Here is a 26,237-nt window from a genome sequence, read left to right on the forward strand (position 1 = left end):
GAATTACAGCGAAATTCTCCACGGGGACTCTGGCACCGCTGCAAGCCCACGTGAGTCCTTAAGGTGTCAGGACAGATTTACTGCTGTGAGGTTGTGCCCACGATGGTCCTTGCTTTGCTTTCAACGTTGCAAAGAGCAACTGTTGGTTTCCTCCCCGACTGATCAGAAAAATCTGTAGAGGCTTTATATATTTGCCTACATAAGAGCTGTACCTTTTCTATAGATTTTACTGTAGAAAAGTACGGTGCAGCCATTATACAGCATATCTACATTATCCAGTATATACAGATATACACACATCACAGAGCAGTGCGGCCGTGCACCTGCCAGCAGCGTGTCTGACCAGTATGTGAACATTTAAGTGATGTTGATGTGGCCATATATGTGTGTGTGCTTATATCTGTCTGGAGGGGTTGGCAAAAGGACCCTCTGATTTCCCGAGACACCGAGTCGTGTTACAGGGAAATCATTCAGCACCCGCGAAGCCGAGTATCTCCCAGGCCTGGGTAGGTAGGTATTTGTGTTAAGCTGTTTGTTTGATGGGAGAACATGCCATTTTACATTTACTGGGATATCTGCAGTATTTGAAGGGCAGTGTGGTGCAAGTATTCAGGTAAAGATTAACACCAGTGTGGACCAGAACAGTATTTTTCACAATGTCCTCTTTATATGGAAAATAAATATAGGTACAGGAATCACTTATGGGCCTGTGGCCACTCCCTTATAAAGCTGTATTTACATTATTTTAAAGGATATAACATGCACTTTCATTTCTTTTTCATTTTTTTTTTTAATTCTGGAATAAAAATGAAAAGTTGTTTACAGTGTTGTATATTTTGACAACTGCTTTTTACAAATTCTTTTTAAGTCATCCTAAAACCATTTTCTCAAAATACACAGTTCAGTTTAATCAAAATAATTTCACCAACTATTTCACAGAAAGGAAGAGACAAGGGGAGATAGAGAGAAATAACCTAGGAAACAAGTATGCCAGTGTACAAAAATAGATTAGAACATTTGGAGATTGTAGGTATGAAAATGTACTCTCAATAACGGAGAGATTATCTGAAGAGGTAACGCTTACCGGAGAGGCAGCCAGCTACATTCAGAGATCTATTTCTAATGTCTTTAATTTCTAGGCAAATTTATAAGGGAGAGGGAGAAATAGTCTCCAAGTTTCTGAAATGTTCTCATCTGTGGGTGGAGACAGTAAGCAGAGCAGGCAGAACGCCAACATTTTGTCTTGGTTTCTCGCCCTCCCGTGCGCAGCAGGCTGTGCGTCGCGTGCGCAGAGCCAGAGATCATCGCCGGCTCCCCAGGACGGGCGAGCAGCATGCGCGTAGCTGTCCTCCTCCGGCTGATCTGACAGAAGGACAGCTTTACATCGCTGCTGGGTCTCTGCTCATGCAGCCTGCCTGATCCACGCTCTGTCCCTAAATAGCTTCTCCGGTTTGAAACACCCAGCTAGCTGTTGCAAAGCCACAAGCAGAATAAATCAAGACTGCGAGGGTCAAATGGAGAGTCAAACTTCTCTTGAACAGAACTGGAAAACTGGAATTATATGCAATCTGGATCGGATGGAAGTAGGATCTGAAAGCGCCTGTCATAAAGCATCCGCATGACTACGAAGGCTACGGCAAATATCACAGGGAATTCAGAATGTTATAGATCCTCGATGGGTCATGAGTCTGTGCCATTTTCAGAAAAGTGATTTAAATAAAAATGCTTCTACAGTGTCCAACCCTGAATCTGAAGCACATAGAATCATAGAATCACAGAATGGTTAGGGTTGGAAGGGACCTTCAAAGGTCATCTAGTCCAACCCCCCTGCAAGGAGCAGGGACATCCCCAACCAGATCAGGTTGCTCAGAGCCTCATCCAGCCTGGCCTTGAACGTTTCCATGCCCTGTCCCTTCAGTTTGTGTTCTCCGGGAACACAAAGGAGGCTGCGAAGCACGTAGGAGCCGTTGGAGCACAATATGGCTAAAGCATTTAGGGGTTATTGCTGGGAGAAGTTTTCTTAGAAATATAAGTTACTGTGGGTCTGCTGAGCAAGCTCTTCCTAATCCACACCACCTGTGTAGATTCAGGGATAATTTTGTTCTGACCTAGTTAAAAGTACAAAACAAATTTTTCCCATTTGCTCATTCAATATATCCTGACATTACTTCCAGCAAAGCCTGCAAAAAACTCCTTTGTGAGCTGCACTTTGTTCCTGGAGGAAGAACATTTGGTGATGTGCTCTACAGCTCCCAGGCCAAATGCAGTAGATTGCTGCATGGCTATTCAAAGAAGAGACTTGACTTGGATTTTAAAAAAAGCTACTATTATCTCTGATTCAAAAGGATCAACAGCCCCAGCGTGCCTGACGTGGCACAGCTCTGTAACGCCAAGGACAGAGTGTGGCATAGGCACTAGAACTGCGAGTAAGTCTGGCCTTTATGTCTGTTCCTCAGACTACAAGGATTTTTAAATCCAATGCCACACCTGCTAAAAAAAAAAAAAAAAGTGATTGCACAGCCTCATCCCTTTGTACAGCCAACAGAGGAGAGCTGGAGTGCAGAAGTGTGCCTGAGCTTTTCCAGGGAGGTTCTAAGTCTTTAAATGTGTGGCTCTGAAAAATGCAGCCTGTGCCTTCCCCACACTGTTACAATCCCATTCTCCTTCTTCGACTGCAGGTCAGAGACAGGGTTTTCCACTGACATATTCATCAGTGCTTCTGCAAAGTTTCAGGTCTTTCATTCATTAGTCAACACCGAACATATATATTATATACATACACAAATATGTAGCCTCCAGAAAAACGTAGCAGAATCACAAATTTGACAAAGCTGACATCGTACATTGTGCTGTGAATAATGACATTTAAAATATCCTGTGCTACTGAGGTACAGTGAAACCTGTCCATTAGCTTGCACTAGCACCTCTCGTCATTTTCTTTATCCTCTTTAAATCATCACCAACGTGTACAACATTATTTTGCTCTACTTAAAGACCAGCTTTGAGGAGGTGACTGATTTCTGCTGATCCTGGAGGTGGTTTCACAGGTTTCATTGTACTTGAAACTTCACAGCTTCCACTGAAGTATTTGATGCATGTATGTATCAGTTTAGCAGAGTACAAAAGTAGAATAATTTTCATTCTTGCTTCATATTGTTGACAGACTGTGGTGTCCTCTACCAAAACTGTTTCTTTTTACTTGACAACTTATCAGAGACTCATTTTGCTAAAGCCCAACCACCAGTCTTACTAAGGATTTGTTTTAAAAGTCATCAGGGCTCCAGTACTTGCAATAAATTGCTGAATTTCCATTAGCAAAACTTATTTGCAAATTTCTTCCATAAAAAAATCAAAGTTTTCAGTAGTTAAAAGAAAGGTATCTACATTCCACTCACTAGCATTGGTTCAAAGAAGGAAAAAGCTCACTTTTTGTCTTTCAGTGAACCATTACCTGGAATTTACCATGTGAAGTTACAACCAATGGTCCAATCTTAACTCTCATGCTGGTCAATGCTGTCGAAATTTCACTTCAGGTCAGTGGAATTACGCCAGTAGAGAAGTCATGAAAAGACTGGATTGGGTCCTAAGATAAGACAGATTCCACACTGAACTGGGACAGATTGAGGGCTGAAGGGAGAGTTCTGCAATGCCTGCATCTTTTGTAGCATCAATAAACCCACCTACAAGACTGGCAGAACTTCCTCTGACTTGAAGGGGACCAATGCCATCAGGTACTATCACATTAGACTAGAAAGTACATAGATTAAAAAGTGTGCATCTTCTCACTAACGCACGGAAACTCGACAAACTACTTCCTGCCAACAGACGTCCTCAGCTCTTGGACGCGGGGAGCTCTCTTATTCCATCGTCGTCATCCTCAGAGCAAAGCAAGCTTAGTGCGCTGGTTACAGGATGGATCCATGATGTTGTCTGTGTCACATGGCTAACAAGAAACAAGAAATGCTATTAGCAACTCAAAATAGGTTTACCAATCTCAAAACAAGAAATACCAGATGGAGTCTGGAGTTGTAATGATAATGACAACACTTTCAAACGCAGAATTCTCTTTTTCTTGCTAACTGTGAGATGTTACAAACAAAACGTGGAGTCTTCTGCGTGCTAGAACCTGGACTGAAGGTCTCATTTCCCAACACATTAGAGAGAAGGCTTTTGTAAGAGACTCCTGATACAAACTGGTGACATTTCCTGTTAATAGAGCTGTAGACAATTAACCGTTAACAATTAACAGCGTACAGCCCAGATCAGCAAAGTCTTACACAACTCCAACAAGCTAGCCATGTACTAACATTGCCATCGTACCAGTTAAAGGCACAGTGGTCAAGAGGAAGCCGAACAAGCATGGAGTCACATCACAGAAATACGCTCAGTTTGTTCGAACATGAAGTAATATTCTAGCATCATTCAGTCACTGCGGTTTTGTGGAAAAAGGCTGATGAATAAATCCAAAAAAGGATGTTCTTCACGTGTCCTCTACACCAAATTCTAGACATGCTTCCACAGCCTTTAACATGTAATAAAAGGGAGTCAGTACCACTTTTTAAGGCTTGAACCCTACATTTGACTTGCAGTCTAAGCTGCTTTATAGTTTTTGGTAAGATTCTATATGAATGGAAAGAACCCGATCAAGGCTTGGTAAGGACAGATAAATGGAATAGGCTTTCTGTTTGTGGGTGAGAACACTGTACACCTTATGATTGGTGGTATGCATGCTAGCCATACTGTGTGTGGGCAAGACACAGCCTCTTCTCCCTTCTGGAATAATGTGTTCTTGGTAAAGGAAATAGCTTCTTTTCACTTAAAAAAAAAATCTTGCTAATAAATTCACAGTTTTTACAGTCAAGTCAGCGCAAAGATGAATTTTGTAATCTAAGTTCATTACAAGAACTAGCTGAAAATATTATACATATAATATACACCATGAAAGTCAAACAGCTCTTCTCACAACTTCTGACACGCAGTGCACCTAAAGCCCATGCCTATGCTCACCTGTCAGGGGCACTGGTTTAACTAGATATCCAGTGCCGAAATGGAGCTACGCTACATTTACCTTTCCAAGTGAAAACACATTTTGTCTTTCTGTCTTCAAAAAATGCTCTCTTGAATATCTGACAGGTTGAAGTAGGAACATGAGTCAATGTTCCACTACACTGCGTTATGGGTATGGGGATCACTTCTCCAACGCTATCATGCTATGATCTTACCTTGCATTCACACCTTTCATTCGTGTGTACTGAGCTCAGAGTAAGGTGGATATCATGAGGACAACAGTACCGCTCACTAAGAGGTGAATATGATGCTAAGGTAAGTCACATCTTGAGCTGCATTCACGAGATTAACCTATCTCTGAACTGGTAATCTGTGAATTTAGCCACTACTTCAATTGAAACAGCACCTGAGTAAGGACCAAGCAAGAAAAACAAAACGTGGAAGATAAAGGCCATATACTCAGTTATTATCCTTATAAAACCAAGAAACCCAAAAGATCCAGTTATATGTAAAAGCAAGAAGTTCTTTTTTCGGTCGAAGCAGCACTGGACGGACTCTGTTCCTTCATAAGTATATCACAAACATACGCAGCACCTTACTGGAGCTGGAGAGATCAGTTTCATGGAAGTTAAACCAGAACTACAACTGAACAACACGCAGCTGCAGATACTGACCATCCTCAAGTACAGTAATGATTTTATTCTAAGAAAGTGAATGTACCATTTTTACTAGGAATGACAGCAACGTTCCAAAAGTTTCTGATGTTTACCTTCAGAAAGTCAGATGATATCCAACATGAATAATATAAAGACAGCCCTTATACAATATTTTATGAGAGATTTGTTAATAAAATTCCATTTTAAGAGGAAATCTGTCTTATCAAGAACATAATTGCCGTTATTCCATAACACATGAAAATATATGTATTCATATTTATATTCTGAACACATTTATATTTGTAAATAAACTATGGGAAATATTTTTGCTGAAGTTTTCTGCAATATTTTCTATACTGACAGGAAATGCCATAATTTTTTTTTTTCCAATTAAAAAAATCCGTTATTATGGGTTAATACTGAAGATATCACTCTAAATTAAAGTCCTAGCATGTGATTTCATTTATCTGTGTAAACAACACAGAACTCCTTCCAATACCTGCGGAACCATGGGAACGGAACAAACTGGATTCCATCCATTCCAGCTCTGCCAATGCAAGATTTATTGCCTGCAGTACTATTTTAAGTGTTTATATTGCCTGCTTTTATCAAGTCATTTTCTCAGCAATCCATTACTGTATTTAAATAAGAACAAAATTATTTTTTAATTTTATTTTTTCCCATTTGACTTCCCCATGTAGCATGCCTTGACCTGCTGTGTACCTAAATCCTTAGCTCTGTTTTCTGATGAGCATGCAGTATCAATCTTGTGAAATGGGAGAAACTGCACATGGGCAGAAGAGTTACGTGGAAAAGCATTCATGGGTCTTTCATGGAACCTATTAAAAAAATTCTTTGTTAAGTGTTTATTCTTCGGAAGATTTTCCTCCTACGTACTTCAGGACCAAGAGGCAAATGACAGCATGCCTCGCTTTCTGCTAACTGCTGTAAGAATTGTTCTCATATCAATAAATGCAACAATTCTCCTGACCTTTAATAGTGCAGAACCGTGGCACTGAAATCAGGGTTACAGTTTTCTATAGTCAACAGCATAACATTGTTTAATCCCTGGTAAGAAAGAAGAGAAGTAGTTTTCATCCATTTTCAAAATATATGGGGCCAAATTTTGCTCTAATTTGGATCTGCCTTAAACGCTTCTGATTTGAACTCAGTTCTTTTACACGTGCACTAAATTTAATCCCATGAATGCTGCCAGCAGGACAGGTTCTTCTAAACCCTTTGCTAAAATCCTTACGAGGAAAAGAACTCTGATAAATAAACATTACGTCCAGCTACCACGTCTCACATTGTAGACACTCGCACAATACGCACAGATTATTTAGCTACAGAACAAATGTATAAACCCCCATGCTGTTTATTTTTAGCTCTCCAAAAGTGCTGTGGCTAAAGAGCTTTGACATAATCAGTCCGAAGAGATAATCCCAGATTTACTGGTTTGCGGAACATTCTTGTATTAGAAATACATCCCCTCTGATTTGTGCGTTAGGGCCAGCGATAAAAGTGAGAGGGAATTCAAATCTACCTCTAGGTTTTGCTTATTTGACGGAACTGTTTTGAATATTAAAGGAATATTTGGAAAACTAGCATTACAAATTCTAAACGTATAATATTTTCCATTTGCAATTGTTCTTGGTCAAAAGATTAATTTCCCATTTTCAGAGCAATTAACAATATTTAAAGATTTTTAGGTTTTCAAACAAGTCATTGGTATTGAAGGGCGGCCAAATTTACTGTTAGAAAACAGAAACATTTGATCTGGAAATATGTCAGTAGTTTATCCTGTATTTTTAACATTAGTAAATTGCAGGACAAATTTTAGAGCTTGGAAAAAGAAAACATGAGAAGACAGGGATTTTTTTTTTGGCAAAGAAATGGTAGCGAATTATTTAAAATACCATTATAATTACCCTCCTTATGGCTCTTACTTCTTTGCATGGAAGATGATTTATTTTAAAATGAGAACTTAAGACAATCTTTTAAAAAAAGAAAAATTCAAAGAAAAATACCAATGGAAAAAATGTCTGCACCTTTGTTAGATTTTGAGCATTATCACAGACATGTGTTTCACCTTAAATTGTATTCTCCAACTAGAGCCCAACTCTGGAGCTGAACAGAATCACGAAAAGTCTTGCAGACAACACAGCTGCCGCAGGTTGCGGTGCAGGATGCTGAGCTACAAAGCAGCCGTGTGTTATTCTTTGACGTTGGGGTTTTTTTTCCCCCCCTTTTGACATGAGACCACATTCATAACACCTGGCCGAATCTTTCCAGGGCACCAGGGCTGCTTAGCTTTAAAAGGGGCAATCCTGTGCAAGACCCATTTGTTTGAGATCTGTTCAGGCAACAAGGTGCAGCCTTAAGCAATTGATCAGCCAAACTCTCATAACAAGCATTGTTTCTGGCCAAATAGAATTGAGTTGTATCTGAACCTGGAAAGACAAATTCTGGCCTCATGTGAACCCTGTGCTGCTCTACCAAACTGAGCAGTATTGAAGAAGATGAAAGTGAAAGCAAAACTCTGCTCGTATGAAATGACACAAAACCCAGCGTAGCCGTTTTCCTCCCTAAATGAATACACCCAATAACGTAACCCATTTAAACCATATTACTAATTTTGCTAAACTTTTCCCCTTTCTTATCGTACATTTTGATTTCCCAGACTTCACCAGCCCTTTCAAATGCAGCAATGGTCGGCTGAACGGTATTGATGGAGCTTTGACCGACCTGTGCACAACTGAAAGTTTTGGCAAAGCCGTTGTCGCAGTGTAGCACCGCTGACAACGGTGAGGCTGAGACACAGGCAACTGCACGCTCTGAAAGCTTCACTCTTTAGTACTTTCGCTGCTGTTACTGAAATAATAATTTTAAAAAACTACAGCAAATAGTACTGCTAGATGTAGATGCAATAGGCTGGAGGGGACATGCTCTATACTACCCAGAAATACATTCCATATTGAGCTTTTTTAGTTTTCAGACTTACAGGCATATCCCAGCGGGAAGTTCTGCAGTTACTGTGGAAGGAGTACACCCATCTGCTCTATGGGGGACCACGCGTTCCTTTGTTACCCACGAGCACGCAGACCCCACGCAGCAGTGGTTTGGAGGCTAACGAGCGCCAGAGCAACAGGAAAATAGAGAACAATGCCACTGACTGAAGATCCTGAAACTTAATCCTTCATCTAGAGGTTAGATCATCTTCCTTGCTTGCTCTTGCACAGCATCTGCCTGTGTAGCTCTCTGCTGGACTACACACAGCTTTGCAAAATTTGGTTTAATTACTGCCTTTGTCTTTTGTTGCTGGGCCTTTCTGTTTCTGTTCCCTTTGTTCTTGGAATTGCCTTTGCTTTGCAAGGTCCCTTTTTTCTCTTCAAAACCCACTGTCCCAAATCTTGCGTGTTTGCAAAGATATCTAGCTCTTTCACCTCTATTTCACTCACCAAACTTGCGAACGCAAGTCTCTTGAGCCATGAGCAATATTTCTTACGCACCTTCTGAAACAATGCATAGTAAGAAAATATACCATCAAAAATAGGTCCTGCACAAAAATGGCGTAGTCCTAGCTTGCGGACACCATAAAGACCTCCATGTCTGGGCAGGGTGAGACACAATTACCCGTCCTCATGCCAGCAGCAGGCAATGGAGAATCTCAGGGGGTACCAGGGAGCTGCTCTCCTGAAAGGCACTGAACAAGTTCTGACCATGGCATCATGGTAACTGCAGACCTTTTGGGTATAGCCCAGCCCCCTCCTGTGATTGGGGAGTTTAGGTAAACAGCATACAGCGAGATTTGATACACAGGATGGTCTAGATGCCAGAAGTGTGCTAATTCTGTTGCCTTCACATCTCTACTTGATAGCATTTCTAAGTTGCTTTACAGTCTGCACAAGCAGATTGAATATAGCGTGTAGTTACTGGTGCTGCATCTGACACTTATCTCTTAGGAATTTAAACTTTTTATTAATTTTTTGTTTGTTCAACACCAGTGTTTATCATGAAATAAGCTCTCAGAGCTACCACATGCTTGCAGACCCAGTAATGATATCTGTCATGTCTGGCATCCTCTCTGAAAATGCCGGTGGTTAGAAGCCAGGTGTTAAATGCTGTAAGGGGATACCAAGCCAAGCAATTGAAAACTCTTGCTATTTTGAAGAGCAAATGCTCACAGGATCTGCAAGGAGTAACTTATTCTGAACTACAACTAAAGGATTTTAATTTAGTAGATAAGCAATTAGAACAAAATAGAACAACTGAGTGACGCTGATGCAAGTATAACCAATCCTGAGAGCATCTAGGGAAGACAGTTTCCTGTCTTTTTGTATTGTATTTATCAAAATCAGATTATTTCAAATTAAGCATTCTTTTTTTCTTTCCCCTTTTTGTTAAAATCGGTTTAAGACTTGGACCCTCTTTCAAGATAACATTTCAAAAGGAACATAGAGCATCTAGCAGTACCCCAGGAGATGCTGGGCAGGTCCTGGACGATGGCAGTGACCTTCACTTTTATTGGCTGTAGTAAGATTGAGAGCACTGTCACCTCACGGAACTGTGTCTTAAGACAACATACGTGTTTCTTGTATTTCTCTCAGGGATCGCAGATTTTGCATGAGTATTAATTAAAGATTGAGGGATATAAAGTGAAACCCCAGAAGACAGTCTTGCTATTTATTCCTTGATTAAACCGCTTAAACACTTGTCTACCAAGAAAAATCTGTGAGCAATTTCAGAAGGCAGTTATCACCAGGAAAATTTATATAGCCAAATAGCGTGCTACATAATTAAAAATTGTCAACAATAAATGAATGGCCCAATCTAAAATAAAAACAGTAATAACAGCAGGATCTGAGCCAAGGCTGAGTAAGCCCAAAGGTTTGACTGGTAGATATGCCAACTTTTCAGTTTTAAAGCACTACCTGAAACCCATCTCACCTCAGTGTTAGCCAAGCGCTGGTTTCATACATCAGTTACTCACCATCCTGTGTCTCTAAACGAACATCAGGAAAATGCTGGTGCAGTTTACTTGCAAATGCATCAGAACATAAAAATCAGCAATGTTAGACTTGTGAAGAATCGTGCAATGTTTGCTCACTTCTCATCAGTCCTGTCTTACCATCACGGGCCTGATCCCTTGATAAGGTAGACATTGCAGGCTTAGGCCGAGATCACATAAGCTTTTTTTCCAGCACAGCCTGGATCATGCTCAAGGTCTATGTTTAAACTACATGTGTAGCTTTAATTCATTAAAGCCTAAGTGATGGCTTAGGCCCATGCTTCAGATGAAACACATATTAGAAAAAACCTTGCTGTGCATTGTTCTGCTTCTGATGGCTCTCCCAAAACCCAGGGAGGTCTCAGAAGGGAGGGTGTACATGACTTATTCCACAAGTGCCAAATCCTGCCCTAACCGGAAAATGTAGTAGGAGTCTGAACTTGCACTATGATTTCCAGTCCTACTCATAGAAGTAACTAGATAGGTGAGAATTACACCTTTGATCACATCAGTGTAAGGGTAAAGTTACCCACCAGAGGTACCAGAAATAAGCACGCTGCTTTCAGTCGGGTTTGTAGGCCTAGAGCAAAAAACAATTTCAGGTTCCTGTATTTTCTCACAGAAGAAATGTTAACAGCTGCCTTATATGACAGAGCAGAGCCTGGACTGAGTGTGCAGTATCTGTGGAAGCTGAAAGCATGTTTCTCCATTTTGGTTCTTGATATTAAAAAACCAAACAACATCACAAGAAAAAAAATGCCCAATCAAAAGCAGCTTAAGGTCTTAACATTCTTGTATTACAAGCTCATGTTATCATAAAATCCCGTACCAAGTTTCCTAGTTTTACATCTGAGGTTATTTTCCTTATAGTCATGCAAAATTATTTCAATGAAAATCAGAGAAACTGAACTCCCTACAACCCAAGTATCTCACAAGAAACCTTTTCTAAACCTTGGAAACTATTTTAAATTTTCATCTTATCCTAACTATCGGTAAGTCTTCAAGAATTTTTAGTTAGCAAAAAGTCTTAACACTAAATCATTGCGGTGTCTTTTAATAAGAAGTCTAGTCTTCATCCAGCAGTGGCTGTGAACAAAACAACCAGGGACAGGATTTTCGAAGAGGACTATTACTTCTGGATGTATTTATTCCTAGTGACCAACCCGAGACACAGCAGAGTCATGTACTTCAGATGGCTGGCATTAACACTTAGTGAAAATAAAAATTCCCCAAGATGTCTCAAGTTGGCTATCCAAAAATCCAAAAGAAAAATGTCAGGATCATCCAAATTCCAACGGTTACGTCTGAAATGGTCTGAACTGACGCTGAGCTGACAGATGCAGAGAGCTTTGGATCGTTATACGTTAAAAAGCAGTAATAACAGTTAGCACTTGGTTAGCGCTGAGCCAGTTTTATTTAAATATTTGCAACTTCTTGTTACTCTATAACTATTCTATTGTATATTGTAGTATACTGCTATATACTGGTATATACTGGAAGGGGACAGCAGAAGCGAAGCTGGACACACTTGGGTATGTTGGGTTTTGGGTCCTTCCTTTATAACGCAGTGGAAATGTGTAGAGTACGCTTACCAACGGAACAGCTTTGGTTTTCAATTTAGCATGCAGTAAGTAAAATCAACGGTGATTTATTTTCCTTTTGTGATGATACCTTTAGCTCTGGTGCTATAAAACATCAGTGTTTATACTACAGAAGTTCTTCATCTGTCACACATGCTTTGCTATTCTTAGTTCAGTCACAAAACCATAAACAGTTCCTGTGAGTGCCCAGCTTGCAGTAAAATTAAAACAAAATAGGATATTATAAAATATACAAGTATGATGTGTTGGTTTTCCAGGTGGAAGCCTGATTTGTTGGGTATGATTTCAAAAGCTACCAGAACGTGTCATGTGTGGTTTTTATTCACTGTATTTTACAAGTATTGACTTGAGGGTCCTACTTAAGATGAACCAAATTCTCTTCTCAGCTGCACTGGTGTACTATCAGAGCACTTTCACTGCCTACTTTGTCACACTGACACACAATACTTCCACATGAAACTTCTGATTTTTAGATAAACTGCTGAAAGATAACCCTAAATCAAATATTACTGTTTCCCCTTTGGTATAAGACAGAAAACATCACAGGTCCTAATACATCTAAGGAAAAATATTCCAAAATATTAAAATGTCCGGGAACTTTTACTTATCTTTCAGAAAAATTTAATTTAAGTGTTCTTGAGGAAAATAACAGTTAATGTGGAATAGTTGGAACCGAGTCCTCTTAAAAAGCTAGAAAAACAGTGTTTACAGGGGCAAAATTCACAGCTGGTCCTTACAAACTGTATACATATGCAAGGAGTGGGTAGAAGTGGGAGGGAGAATAGCAAGGCCCTACCTAATTTTAGGTGCCAGTCTCATGATACAGAGCTGCCATATGTTAAAGGTGAACACAGTGGGAGGATGGAAGAGATTAACTGTAGTGGGTTTTCTAGGGGGGAAAAAAAATAAAAATGGTGTCCCAGCTATGCTTTTTATGCTGTTCCTGTATGATTCTAAACCACCAGTGTATAAGCATTAATTAATTAGCATATATGATAATTCACTTGGAGAGCAAAGTTATGCATAGAGTCTTTCTCCTATTTAAAAATCAAACCCAGGAGTTACTAATTCACAAAATCCATTCAGCGGCAGAATACAATTTCTATTTGCACTGCTGCAGCGCCGTGACTTCCATGAGGACTTCAATGCCAGAGCATACAAGAAAAGTGAAATTCTGTTCTAACAGCAGTTACAACACAAACTCACTCAGCTTTACACCTGAACTCAGCCCAGGCAAAAAAAGCCACAGGACTAGCTCGAAAGTCAACAAGAGGAACCTTCTCTTACTTACAAAACTTGCCCCATATCCCAACGCCTCCCAGCTGACTGGCAGGTGCACACATACACATCTGGGGGTAGGTGATACTTGCCGAGGGCTTGTTAGCATCTTTGTGTTTCTGAGTTTTAGAGATAAAATGTCTATTTGGGCCAAGAATTTCTATTAGAAAAATCAGTAATTGCATTTTTGACAACAAAAGAACAGCCTTAATCATCTAATAAGTAAAACTAATTAATAGCAAACTTTTTTACCTTATTATGTGAGGTCTCTTCAGTACACTGGTCCTCCAAGTTCAAGACAGACAGTGGACTAGGTGGCCTTTAAAGGTCCCTTCCAACCCAAACTATTCTATGGTAATGGAAAAATGGAAGAGGATGCAGTGGAGAGTCATCAGGATGATTAGAGGGTTGGAGAACTTGGCACATGAAGAAAAGTTGAAGGAATTGGGTTTGTTCAGCCTAGAGAAGAGAAGGCGTGGGCAGTGGGGTGTGGGCATCTAATCAAAGTCTTCCAATACCTAAAAGGTAGTTATAAAGAAAACGGAGGCACTCTTCTCACAAAGATGTATGGCAACAGACAGGAAGCAATGGGCACCAGTTGCTTCAGGGGAAATTCTGTCTAGATTAAGAAAATATTCTTTACTGTGAGAACAGCTAAACATTGGAATGGGGTGCCCAGGTAGGGAGTGGAATCTCCATCACTGGAAATATTCAAAGCTTGGTTTGACAGGGCTCTGGATAACTTACTTTTCAATAGAAGGTTCAACGAGATGGCCTCCAGACATCCCTTCCAATCTCGACTTTTCTATGATTTTATTCTATGATTTTGGAATTGCGGTGGACTGCGGAAAACCCCATTAGGCTACATTCAATTGTCACTTTGAGCAAATGAGGTCAGAATCTTGACTCCTATTAACGAAACTGGCTGATACGAACAGGGACAGAAATACCAAGCATAAATTGGTGAGGAAACAGGCACCACTAATGTGTTTCTACGGCACATTAATTGACGGGGCACGACTCTGGTGCTGTGTGTGACTGACTGTATTGCTACAGGCAAAATAAAACAGTGCTCGTCCTCTCCGTTCCTTTCAAATACACCCGGTTATCTCAAAACATTTCTGGGGCCAAATTCCACCTCTACTCTCCAGCAGGAGGAAAGCACAGGTATACCAGCAATGAAGCTGGTCCCCACCTTTTGGTGTCCTGGTGTAATTTTTGTTCTTTTGATAATGGTTAATTTCTATCGCATTAGTAAGGCACTCAGACTGGCTTTTTTTTCCCCAATGCGTAGAGATGTAACTCCGAGAGGCTTACGTTACTTTTTGCTGTTTGATGGCAAACCTGTACACACGACCTGAACGCCTGGCACAGAGTGATGAGTTCACGACACACCAGCCACCTAAAAGTAGTTTTCTCACACTTGCCAGTCCTTTGTGACTGATCTTAGCAACCTGGTTGATTGAAAAGAATTTACTGAGAGACTGGAATGATTTCCTGAATAGAAGAGGTGATTTAAAAAATTGTCTTCAGGTGAGGATTCAGGGACAAGAGGCAGCTTTCCCTGGCAGGCAGAGCTGCTCAGCCCTCCAGGAACACAGCCACGTAAATGTTTTATTCATGTCAGTTATGCACAGAAGTGGGTTTCACTTTAGTGTGTAACACAAGCCAGCTGGTTTGCTTCTTTTAAACTCTGATTTCTCATGCACTTCATATTGCTACACCCCCTTCAGAGATATTTATGGAAGTTTCACAGCAAGCTGTCTCAAGCTTATGTGCCATTAAGATTCCATTCTAGGGTGTTTACCGCATTAGATTTATAACGTATAGATTTATGGACTCGGCTACTTGATGGCACAATAAAGCATGTTGGAACCGAAGGCAACTACTAATTGAAATGCTATTTGATTGTCCTTAGCATATTGTAAAACTGCTGTGGAGAGCCACTGCAACCTCTATATAGCCTCACAGCCTAACTGAATAATAAGAAAACTGACAATTCACATATAAGATCCATTTAATTGTGGCTATACTTTGGGAATTATAACATTTTTCTATCTTGTATACATGGAAGTGGGCTAGTGTTGAAACACTCTGAAGCCTCTCCTGGTTTTGGCTGTTCTAACACCAAAGAGGGAAGGATTGAAATTCCCAGCCAAAGAGAACAAGCAGGTTCCAGGGCTGTAACCTATCGATGATTCTGCTAATCCCCATTTAAACAGTTAGATTAAATCCTACTGAAAAGGATCATCTGGTAGGATGCACCTCAAGCTAAGTTCCTCCTAGAAAAGGATATTTTCAATATGGGGTAGAATTTTCAGCTTGAAATTGCTACCATTCAGTGTTAGAAAGAAGAGACTTAAGCAACCCCTGCTCCTTGGTCTAAATAGTTAACGTGCGCAGACTGACTTCATACACATCACGACGTGTAGTAAGAGGTATGAATTTTCAAGCATGCAAAAATCCTGGCTTACACTCTGCAAAGGCATTTGGAAACAGTGATGAAAGCAATGTAAGGAAATAGTTATAGTTAATTACCATGATGTCTTATTGCAATGCTCAGTTAATTCCATTCTAATGAACTCTTCCAGTTAAGAGCTCTTAACACCACTTCAGTGTGGTGGCTCCATTCAGAAGAGAAGTTTTTAGGCAGTGATCATGAAGGGTGATTTCATACCCTTCTCTGCAATTAAAATGGATGGGTTTTCCTTGCCTGCCAGTAAAGATCAACATGCAGAACTTCACAGAACAGATTACAGAAGGGAACAATGATTTATCCTGGGGCACCATCACTGGTAATGCTAGGAGCACATTAAGAAGAGGGAAGAACATTCACAAGTCATTAACAATCAAAGATCAGATGTGCAAAAATTCCTGAAAAAGCTTTTTCATGGGAACTACTCAATTCAAATCTGTAGTTTCAGTAAGTGGGGATAACATGCAAAACATCTGATGCTTTCTGTAAATTAGACTTCATCACCTCAACTAACTGAGATTCTGCTGTTGCTAATATGCATCTTTTGTCACATCTGCAATAGTTCAGCATCAAGTGCAGAACCTAAAAGAAATTTATTGTGCATATTCAGCAAATATAGCTTTCCGCTGAGTCATCAAAGTAAGTACTTGTATGAGAAGCACAGTGACAAAAACAGAAAAAAAAAAAGAGGGGGAAAACTTTTCAAGAGTCTGAGAGTTCTTCTGTTCTACTGCTAAATTTTATTCGCTATTATTGCTAGATAACACTATCTTCAAGCTCAGTTTCCAGTTACGCTGGTATAAACCTAGAGTATCACAAGTGTTTTACCCAGAACAGAATCCAGCATCCGCCATAACTTTCCAGCTGTCCTGTAATGGCTCTCTGTATCAACAGATGGAGATCAAGGGAGCAGTGCTCCATTTTAATAGTTGCTTTTGTATTTATTTCCATTGCTATGAAATTGGCTTTTAATTCACTTTCATTTCCTAAGTTATTTTTCTACTTTTTTTTTTTTGTTATAAATCCTGTGTAGTAACCTACATCTGTCTGAAAATAAAAGCCACCCTTTGATTAGAGTTGGAATGCAGTATCATACACAGTGCATTTGGAAACCTCTGCAGAAAAAACCATGTCTGCTTTAATACATCTCGCTCGAGGCACCATGGGGTGAGTCAAGGACAACAGAGCAGAATGTTTGGGGGAAAAAAAAAAAAAAGAAAAAAAAAAAAGTCCCTGCTTTTCTTGGCTAGCTAATACATCAATGTTATTTACATGACTTTGATAAGAGAGTTTGGGATAAAAGCAATTTTATCTTACTGCGAAGATTTATTTTCTGCCCTTCCTGTCTTTTAGGAGACTGTGGAAGTTCACCTGCAAAACAGGGTCTTGCTGGCACTTACAAGAATGAAACAACATGCAAATTTCAGCAGTTAGAATAACAATAAGTAGCTATTAATTAAACAATGATTCATGATATGGAATAAAGATGAATTATATTCTTCACCAATTCTTTCAATCTTTTATAAAAGCCTATTATATTAATCGATTTTCACTATGTTCTGGAAAAACAGCAGCATACTGTCCAGTTCACCTCCTGAAGCTTCTGAGACATACAACGAGCTACTTCTTCTGCATGCATTTTTCCTCCAGAATCAGAGAATGCAATTGAAAAAAAAAAAAAAAAAAAAAAAAAAAAAAAAAAGCTCTTTCTTACAGTACACAAAAAATTCCTATAGCTTTTGTCAAGTAGGTCTTCGTAAAAAAGCTTTCCATTCTCTACCTGCAAGACATTAGCAGGATGCAAACCATAATTTGGATTTGGTTAAAAAAAAAAAAAACCAATATAATCTTTTTCCATTGTCTGTAAATAATGAATTTGCACTGCATTTTTTCTTCTAGTCTTTCAGAAAATTGATCCCTAAGGTAATTTTATAGTTAAGGAAAGTCAAAAAGCAAAGAACAAGGGCCCAGCTTAGAACTTTGTTGTTTTTTCCCTAGATAATTACATCTTCAAATGATAACTGCTTTTAAAGCTTTTGTAGAGGTTTTCTTTATGCTTTAGACATGGTGGTTATTGTAACAGTTTATCAATGTCATCTTTCCTCTACTCTCTGGACGGTTTTGAAAAATTAATTTGTTTGCAATATCTTCTAAAAAGTCACAGGTAACTCCTGATACAGACATATTTTTCTGTAATTTTTTTTTGTGGCGGTCCTGGGTCCATTATAGGGTCAAACACGTAACTGGGGAAGTTCTCAACATTGCAGACCAGGGTTTCCAAAGACATCTGAAAGCTTGAGAGAAACGGTTCTCCCTGAATTTTAGTTGGATTTGTCGCTAAGCCCTCTAAGACCCTCTGGACAGTGAAGTCACAAAAGCCAGAAAAGAACAAGTGGTGTTGGTAATAAAGATGTATATAAAAAAGATGACAGCTTTTGTTATTTTACTAATTTTTACATTAATTCTAGGTTTTAAAAAGTGTTTAGTTTGATGTGCTTTTATTGCAACTCTGGCCCATTTTCCCTCAGAAGTACTCACTTGATGAAGTACTTGATTCCGTCTGCTGTATACGCTTCTTCCCATCCGTAAGGCAGACCTGAGATGAAATAAAGAAATGAGATGTCTCTCAAAGCTTAGGTGACACCAAGAACATGGTTTTGAAATGGTGTAAGTTAGAACACTGATTTCAAACCATGTCATAACACGATTATAAATGAAATTTTGCTATTTTTTAAATAGATAATAAAATAAACAACACCATTTAATAAATATTTGCTGCACTACAAAGCTATAAACCATTTGATGATACTTTTATCACCAGCATTTATTTTGTACAAGCTGACAGTTTGCTAAGATTAGAATGTAGCAGTTAAATCTTTTTTGAACTTTTTATTGCAATTTACACCTACATGAAGTGACCAAAAAAAAACCCCTATGCTTGTGCTCTGCTGAGGTCTGTTCTACTCTGTTTTAACAGCTATTACACACAGGTGCTGGTTACTAGATAAGGTAGAAGTCCAGGCAGAATGAAATTCTCTGCTTTATCACCAGGCTTCTCTGTTTGTACGTAATTCTTTGGGAATTTAGACACAAACTCCAAGACACCAGGACAGATCCAGAGAAAATACGTACAGATATTTGTCTATGTCTACATATCCTGACAAAAGTTGGTTTACTAAATACACTGCTTCATTTTGTGATTTACACTAATGCTTCTGGGAGCTGAAGTATTTAATACAGCAACGTTTAGAATAAATTAAAATAAATAAATCTGAAAGGGTGCCATTTTTACATGCTCTCTTTTCCCCTTTCGCAATTATCAGTCATGCTAATATCAAAAGCTCAGACTTGGATTTTGTTCTTAGTTTGAAAATCCTGTCCATGAGAATGATGAGTAATACTTTTAGTAGGGGACTATACTATATCACTTCAAAAATTAAATTTTCATAAGAAATATTTTACCTGTTTTATTACTGTTTGTTCAAACCCAAATGTTTGTACAGTTTGAAAAGTGCTGGAGAAAGAGGCATCAGTCAGTGTGCAAAAATGCTCCAGATGTATGATTTTGAGATACCGTACTCTAATGTATATAACGGCAAGTGCGAGGTCTTCCCATTTTTGGAGACTAGAAATATATATGAAATTAAAATGGCACGAAAAATTGTTCTGCAAGTGCTTTGGCTTGAGAGTAATCTCAAAATGTTAGTGTCTTAGGAGTCAAACTATTTTTGCTTGAGGCACAGTATATCTCAAAGACCAGCTCATCAGAACCATGTGTGAGCCTTCTTTAGATTTAAAACTTCTCTTTGGAAAATGTGCTGGACTGCACGCACCGTATGATCTTTGAAAGCTGCTTTGTACCAAGGCATGCTCTAAGCGCACATGTAGAATTTATTTCTTAAAATGCTCATTTTCTTTTCTCCCATTGTCACACCTTGGTCTCTAGCGTGGTCCTTACTCCTTAAAAACCTGGGAAGGGAAAACTTCAGTTCTCAGGGATAAACAGAGTTCGCGCCAGCTACTGAACCGTGACTTGGCACAGCGAAGCAGGTTCAAACCATCTGAGAAGTAATGATACCTACAGGCACCAAGAGCAACAGTCAGTCTACCAAAACTCCAGAATTCAGGAACTGGAGAATTGGTAACTGTAGAACACACCATTACTGTTTAGTACAGCTTGAAAAGCAAAAAGTGCACTGGATTAATTTGTTTCCTTTCACTTTTACCCCATATTAGTCACTTATCTCAGGCTTCTTCCATTTTCAGTTTAGCACAGACCTATACAATCTGTTCCTCGAAACATGCCACCTACTACCTGTGAAAGAATAATCCACAGCTACTTCCCTTTAAATACAAGGTAGTTGCTGCGTAACAGTTTTCAGGCTCTGACTCCCATGAAGGAAGGAAGAAAAGGATGTTCTAAGTAATAAATATGCTAGACATGGTCACTAGTTCTTCCTTCCTCTCCCATAAAAGATGGGACCTTTATTCAACATGGCTATTTTTTTAATGATTTAAATTGCAACAGGATTCATCCTTCAATTGCTTCCATCTGCCCTGGCCTCTCCTCATTCCTGCATGCAACATGTCCATCCAAAATAAATGACAACAGATTTGCTCAGTTATGAATAAAACCCTCGGCATCTGCTCTGTGCTCACACAGATCGTTACATCACCTGTTTCATTCATCAGTGATAATCACACTTTTTTCACTAGTCATTTGATTAAAATGATTTTGGTTTTTTTTTCTTTCTGAATGAAGAATGGCACAAAGGTAGCAATGACAAATAATGCTCTGTATTCTTTTCTTAACCACAAAAAACTATGCTTTTCAAAAACACTGGATACATTTGTCATCTCTAAGTGAGACTCTGGAGATATCTCCACAGCTTTATTTGCCTTTTTGACTTTATTTGCATTGATGATATATCCTATCCACTCTTCATATGCTTCCCAGTTCTACCTACATCTGTAGGTTTTTTACTGCCTCTATTTTCCACATTTTCACTCATTCTCCACTGTGTTTTTTACTGCTGTTCGCTTTCTCCTTTCCTTCACTGTTAGATTTGTACTTCTCTTTCTTGGTATTTCCCGTGGTGGCCAGTAGACTCATGTTTTGCATCGTATTTCCCAAGACATCATCTTCACTTCCTTCAAGCTCACTTTCTCCATGAATCATTCATAAGTTGATCTACTTCCTAGCGCTCTATTTTTTCACACCCTCCAGGGTCAGATTTGTTGCCTGTTCTAGGACTTGCTTTGAAACACTGTGAAGCTCTCACCTGGAGTAAATGGGAGGTAAAGGAGCTCAAACAGTCAGAAATACAGTCTGAAAGATACAGGATTTAGCCTATATAAACTCTGGCTGTCTTAAGTTTCCTGCATATTTATAATTTCTTCTGTGAATTGCTACCGTCTTTGATGAAACTTCATAAATAATACATCTTGGCTGCAGTTGCCTGCATATAACATCTTAAAAAATTAGAGATTTATGATATTTAAAAACAATTTCAGCGAAAAACATAGGGCTTCTTGCTATTCAGACATTTGTGACTATTTATCTTTTGCAAGGTAAAGAAAAGGTAAAACTGCAAAACTAATTACGCATGCAAAAGAAATGGACGCAGTCCAAAGCATCCTTTGTCCAAACAGAATAAAGAGGCTCCTGAGAGAGTGCATGCTCACCAAAATACATCATAACCTACCAGTATTTTGTTCTGAGTATATGCACTTAATTAGGGTTAATGCAAAGGAGATTTCTCTAATTTTATGTGAAAGACAACAAACCGCTTGCCGCTGTGTGTGTAGCAGTCTGGCTGCTCACAGAGCAGCAGGGCAGTATCCCTGGCGACCGCTTGCCTCCTCAGCTGCAAGGCGCCTGCTGCGAGAACCACTGTTGGAAAATTACCGTTATAGAAAGTAGAAAGAGAGTGAAACCCTAGGGCAAACAAATCTTTTCCTGATACTTGATAAAGTGTGGATCTCATCGATCTTTATCGCTTGCTTGGGTTGACAGGACAAAGAAAACACACGGGCATTGATACTCGGTTGGTTGCGGGAAGGAGAAAAATAAACATCAGCCCAAATTACAAACTTGTATGAAGTGCTGTACTTTGAAGATTTTGCCCGTTGCTTCCAAACCAGAATGCAGCCACTGTACCTCATGCCTCCATACAGCCTCCCTACAGTAAAAGCTGCACCACAGCACCATCAAAGTATGTCCCTAAAGGAAGAAGGGGAAATCTACAGAAATTAGGAAAAAGCCTCATTTTACTGGGCAGTTATCAAACCCAGAAACTGCAGTAATGTAGTTGGGGTTTTTTACTCCAATAAGTTAGTTAAAAATTATTAAAGCAAAAGAAATGTGGAGATCAGCAGATGAAACTATTAAAAGCAGACAGCATAGCGCGAATATTCAGTTGACTCAAAATTGACAGTTATTTCCCTAGCATCTAATACTGCTGCCCAAAATGGTTTTTCCCTCTTATTTTCTGACAAAAATACTCAAAGGAAATGAGAGACTTAGAGACTATAGTAAGAATTTTTCAAAAATTTACTGTTCACTAGGATTTTATCTAGATTTGTCCAAAGTGGGACTATTTAGATACTTCTCTTTAAGTATGTCCCTAAGTGCTTTATTTTGGCCTGAAGGGCAGACTTTAAAACTCTGCTTCCATTATACGCAGTCACACAAACATTACCGATGAATCTGAAAAGATTGCTTAGGGAGAGCTGCCTACCAGAGGCGGTAATCTCACCCTAAAAACTATTTCGTGAAGCATAAGCTTCTTTCCAGCAGTGTCCACAGCTTTGTCACCCACCACAAAAAGGGAGTCTGGTGACAACATGTTTCCTGTCAGGGCTAAACAATCTCATGGCTGTATGTCATAGTTTAGCCCCAGTCAGAGATCAAGTACCATGCAGCTGCTTGCTCACCCTCACCAGGGGGATAGGGGAGAGAATCAGGAAGAAAGAAAAACTGGTGGGTTGAGATAAAGACAGTTTACTAGGATAGCAAAAGAAGAGATAATACTATATATATGAATAATGATAGCAATAATAAAATATAGGGATAATATAATATACAAAACAAACAATGCACAATTTCTCACCACCTGATGACTGATACAGCCTGTCCCGAGCAGCAATCAGAGAACAAAACCAAAAGCGATCCCAGAACGATCCTGAGAATGCACAGCCAGAGAAAGAGCAAGAGAGCTGCCCACCGGCCAAGCCCCCTTATTTACTGAGCACGACGTCTATGGCATGGAATACTTCCTCTGGCCAATGTGGGTGACTGTCCTGGCCATACCCCTCCCAGCTTCTTGCAGCTGCACATTAGCAAAACCTAGAAAGCTGAAAAAGTCCTTGGTCTCTTTAGCAACGACCAATAACATCCATGTATCACTAACATTCTGTACATACCAAATCCCACACTAAATCCAAAACACAGCAGCTACTGGGAAGAAAATGAGCTCCATCCCAGCTGAAACAAGGACACTAGCATTAAACCACCTTGTCTGAAATTAATATGAAGTGTCAAGGTTAATGGATGTAATATCTATCTGGAATTCCAAAGCCACAGAGAGTAAGTATTCAGTTTCACAGTGAACGCATTCTTTGACCAACAACAGAAAGGTATTTATTTTACATATCCTTTTATCTAGCTTGACTTTCTCAGCTATACATACTTTTTAAGTGAGAGAGCATGAGCTAGCTCAGAACTACCCTTTATTTACCTCATTATAATTTATTTGTATTTAATATTAGATTATTAAAAATGATGACTTTTTTTAAGAAATAGGAATTACCTGCTAAAAGTATTTCTGAAATAGAAGATTTGCTCAAGGACATTATAAACAGTCTTCTGCATCACTTGATAGATGAGGTTTTGAATTCTGATCTCTTTTCAATATCACCAGTTCAGCTCCTACCAACACTTAAACCTTCCTCATGTGGCCTCAATAATAATGCAAAATCAGTTAGTTAAGATCCCAAATGCCTTTGGCTCTTCTCTTTGAGCTACCTAGGCAATGCAGGGAGGATGGAAAGCTGAAGATCCGACTTGCTTGTTCTAAGTTACCTGGTCTTTGAGTCCTGAGTGTTGCTGGAATATGGGAACGTCCCAGATATAAGACATCATATGACGGGAGACTGGCAGAGGAACTCCTCTGCGAGTTTTGCAATTTGACATAGCTAAAGCAAAAATTTGTGGAGAAATATCCAGACTTGTTTGTTGAGAGTGTTCTACGGGGCGCAGGCATAAAATGGCCCTTTATTTTTTGAGGCTGTCATAGAATAGAATCACAGACTGGTTTGGGTGGGAAGGGACCTTCAAAGCCCACCCAGTCCAACCCCCCTGCAAGGAGCAGGGACATCTCCAACCAGATCAGGTTGCTCAGAGCCCCGGCCAACCTGGCCTTGCATGTTTCGAGGGATGGGGCATCTATAATATATACTGTCAATAATACATACTGCATTTTACTGCTTATTTGTGAATTAACTATAAAACCTCAGTTTCAGAAAACCAGCTTTCAGAAGTGAGAATGCACTTCGGGCATTTGCTTGTGTGCCACTTTATTCTTTAGACCATTTCAAGTGCTCTTCCCACAAACAAATGTGTTTCATTTTATGAATAATACTCTGCTAAGGGGACATTCCATTCCTTTCTGTCACATATCAAATTCCATTTTAAAGAAATTGTTCTTTTCCTTTTGTTGTTGGTGATTTAATTAAACAATGATGGAGTAAGTAGTCTTCAAGAGAAGACATCTGGGAAATACTAGCAACTGAAATTTATGCTGATTTAGAGCATGAGTGGCAGATAGGCTTGTCTCCCTTCCATCTTGTTCCTAGAAGCCATGCTGCAGGAAAAATATTTTTCTTACTTTGGACATTCAGGGCCTGGTGAAAGACGACTTTGTGTTTTCCCATTTCCTAGGAATCAGAAGGTATTGACCACCTACGTTGGCAAACTCATTAAACTCTTATTAAAACAATTACATCATATCGAGTTATAATTTAGAATAAGAGTTATAAAGTAGTTCCTTCTTGTGCTGAAGGGTCATATGATCAATTTTAATATCTTTATGGTAATTTTGAAATGACAAACTGTTATAAATGTTTTTCTTCTATTGCAATACTTGTCTGTGAATAACTTGGTACAGTTAATTAGAAACTGTATGGATTCAGCAGAAATTGTCATGTATGAACAATGACCAGCCAACTGACTAATTTAAGGAAATAAGAATGACCTCCCATCCGTACATGTGATCAGATGTTATTGTAGACATATTGCTCTCCTCCCTAACTAATAAGGAAATCCAAATTTAGAACAAGCTCTGCCCAGCGTGTGCACTTAAGTTCTTGAGAAATGAGTGAGAGCTACAGTCATCCGAGCAATGAGGCTGCTGCTATGTGTCTTCAAGAAGGATAAAAATTACCTTCCTGAAACATTATTTTAAAAAAAAAAAAAATGTACCTTTTCAGAAGCTGAATGTTGGAAATACAAGAAAAAAAAAATCAAAGCTACATATTTCTGAAAGCACTAACAGTCTCCTTTCAAATAAAGCTTTAGGTACCATAGGATCCAAGCAATTTAGACTGTTATTAAAACGATTTTTATTGATGCAGAGGGTCAGTCGTGACAGTACAACATAAGCAGAACACACTTACGGGCAATGAAATACTTTCTTCTGCTTAGCTGATGGCAATCGACTGTGTACAACCAATTAAAATGGCAGAAGTCATCGGCGTTTGCAGTACACACCTCTCTGACATTACTAGAGAACATTCTGACTTTTAAAGGGAAGGGAAAGAGTACAGCAAATTCAGTACAGAGCTCTCTGCTTCACCAAACAGAAGCTGTTCCTCTAAGGTACATGGGAGAAGATACAGACTTGCGTGTGAACAGGGAAGGTCAATAAGCCACCAGAAACTCACAAAAAACCTTTTGGATAAATCCTCCTTCTAGTCCAGATGTAAAACGGAAGATTCGTGCCATTTCCTACAGTCACAGCCTGGAATCCAGGCATCTACACCAGCTACCGATGTGAAACTGGGAACGTCTTAAAGCATACCAAAAGCCAAAGAAAAAACCGCGCTCCTTGAAATGCTGACATGAAAGGAATTCAAGGTACTACTAATCGTTACTATTTTTGTAATGAAATCACCTTTCAGAAAAAAGGAGTTATTTAACAACTTACACTGAA

General features: G+C 39.2%; 1 protein-coding gene across 5 annotated transcripts in view; it reads right to left on the reverse strand.

Moving 5' to 3' along the window:
* Positions 1-652: 652 nt before the first annotated feature.
* Positions 653-26,237, reverse strand: part of STXBP4 (syntaxin binding protein 4) — a 75,258-nt gene continuing 49,673 nt past the window's right edge. For all 5 annotated transcript variants that reach the window (XM_086762104.1, XM_086762105.1, XM_086762106.1 and 2 more), the window contains 2 exons: positions 18,565-18,622; positions 653-3,943 (listed from right to left, as the gene is read on the reverse strand). In XM_086762104.1, coding sequence (XP_086618230.1) covers positions 3,832-3,943; positions 18,565-18,622 — 170 coding nt within the window. In that variant the 3' untranslated portion in view covers positions 653-3,831. The remainder of the gene's footprint in view (positions 3,944-18,564; positions 18,623-26,237) is intronic.

The sequence above is a fragment of the Chlamydotis macqueenii genome, chromosome 18, assembly GCF_036417535.1.
Source record: "Chlamydotis macqueenii isolate bChlMac1 chromosome 18, bChlMac1.mat, whole genome shotgun sequence".
Lineage (NCBI taxonomy): Eukaryota > Metazoa > Chordata > Aves > Otidiformes > Otididae > Chlamydotis > Chlamydotis macqueenii.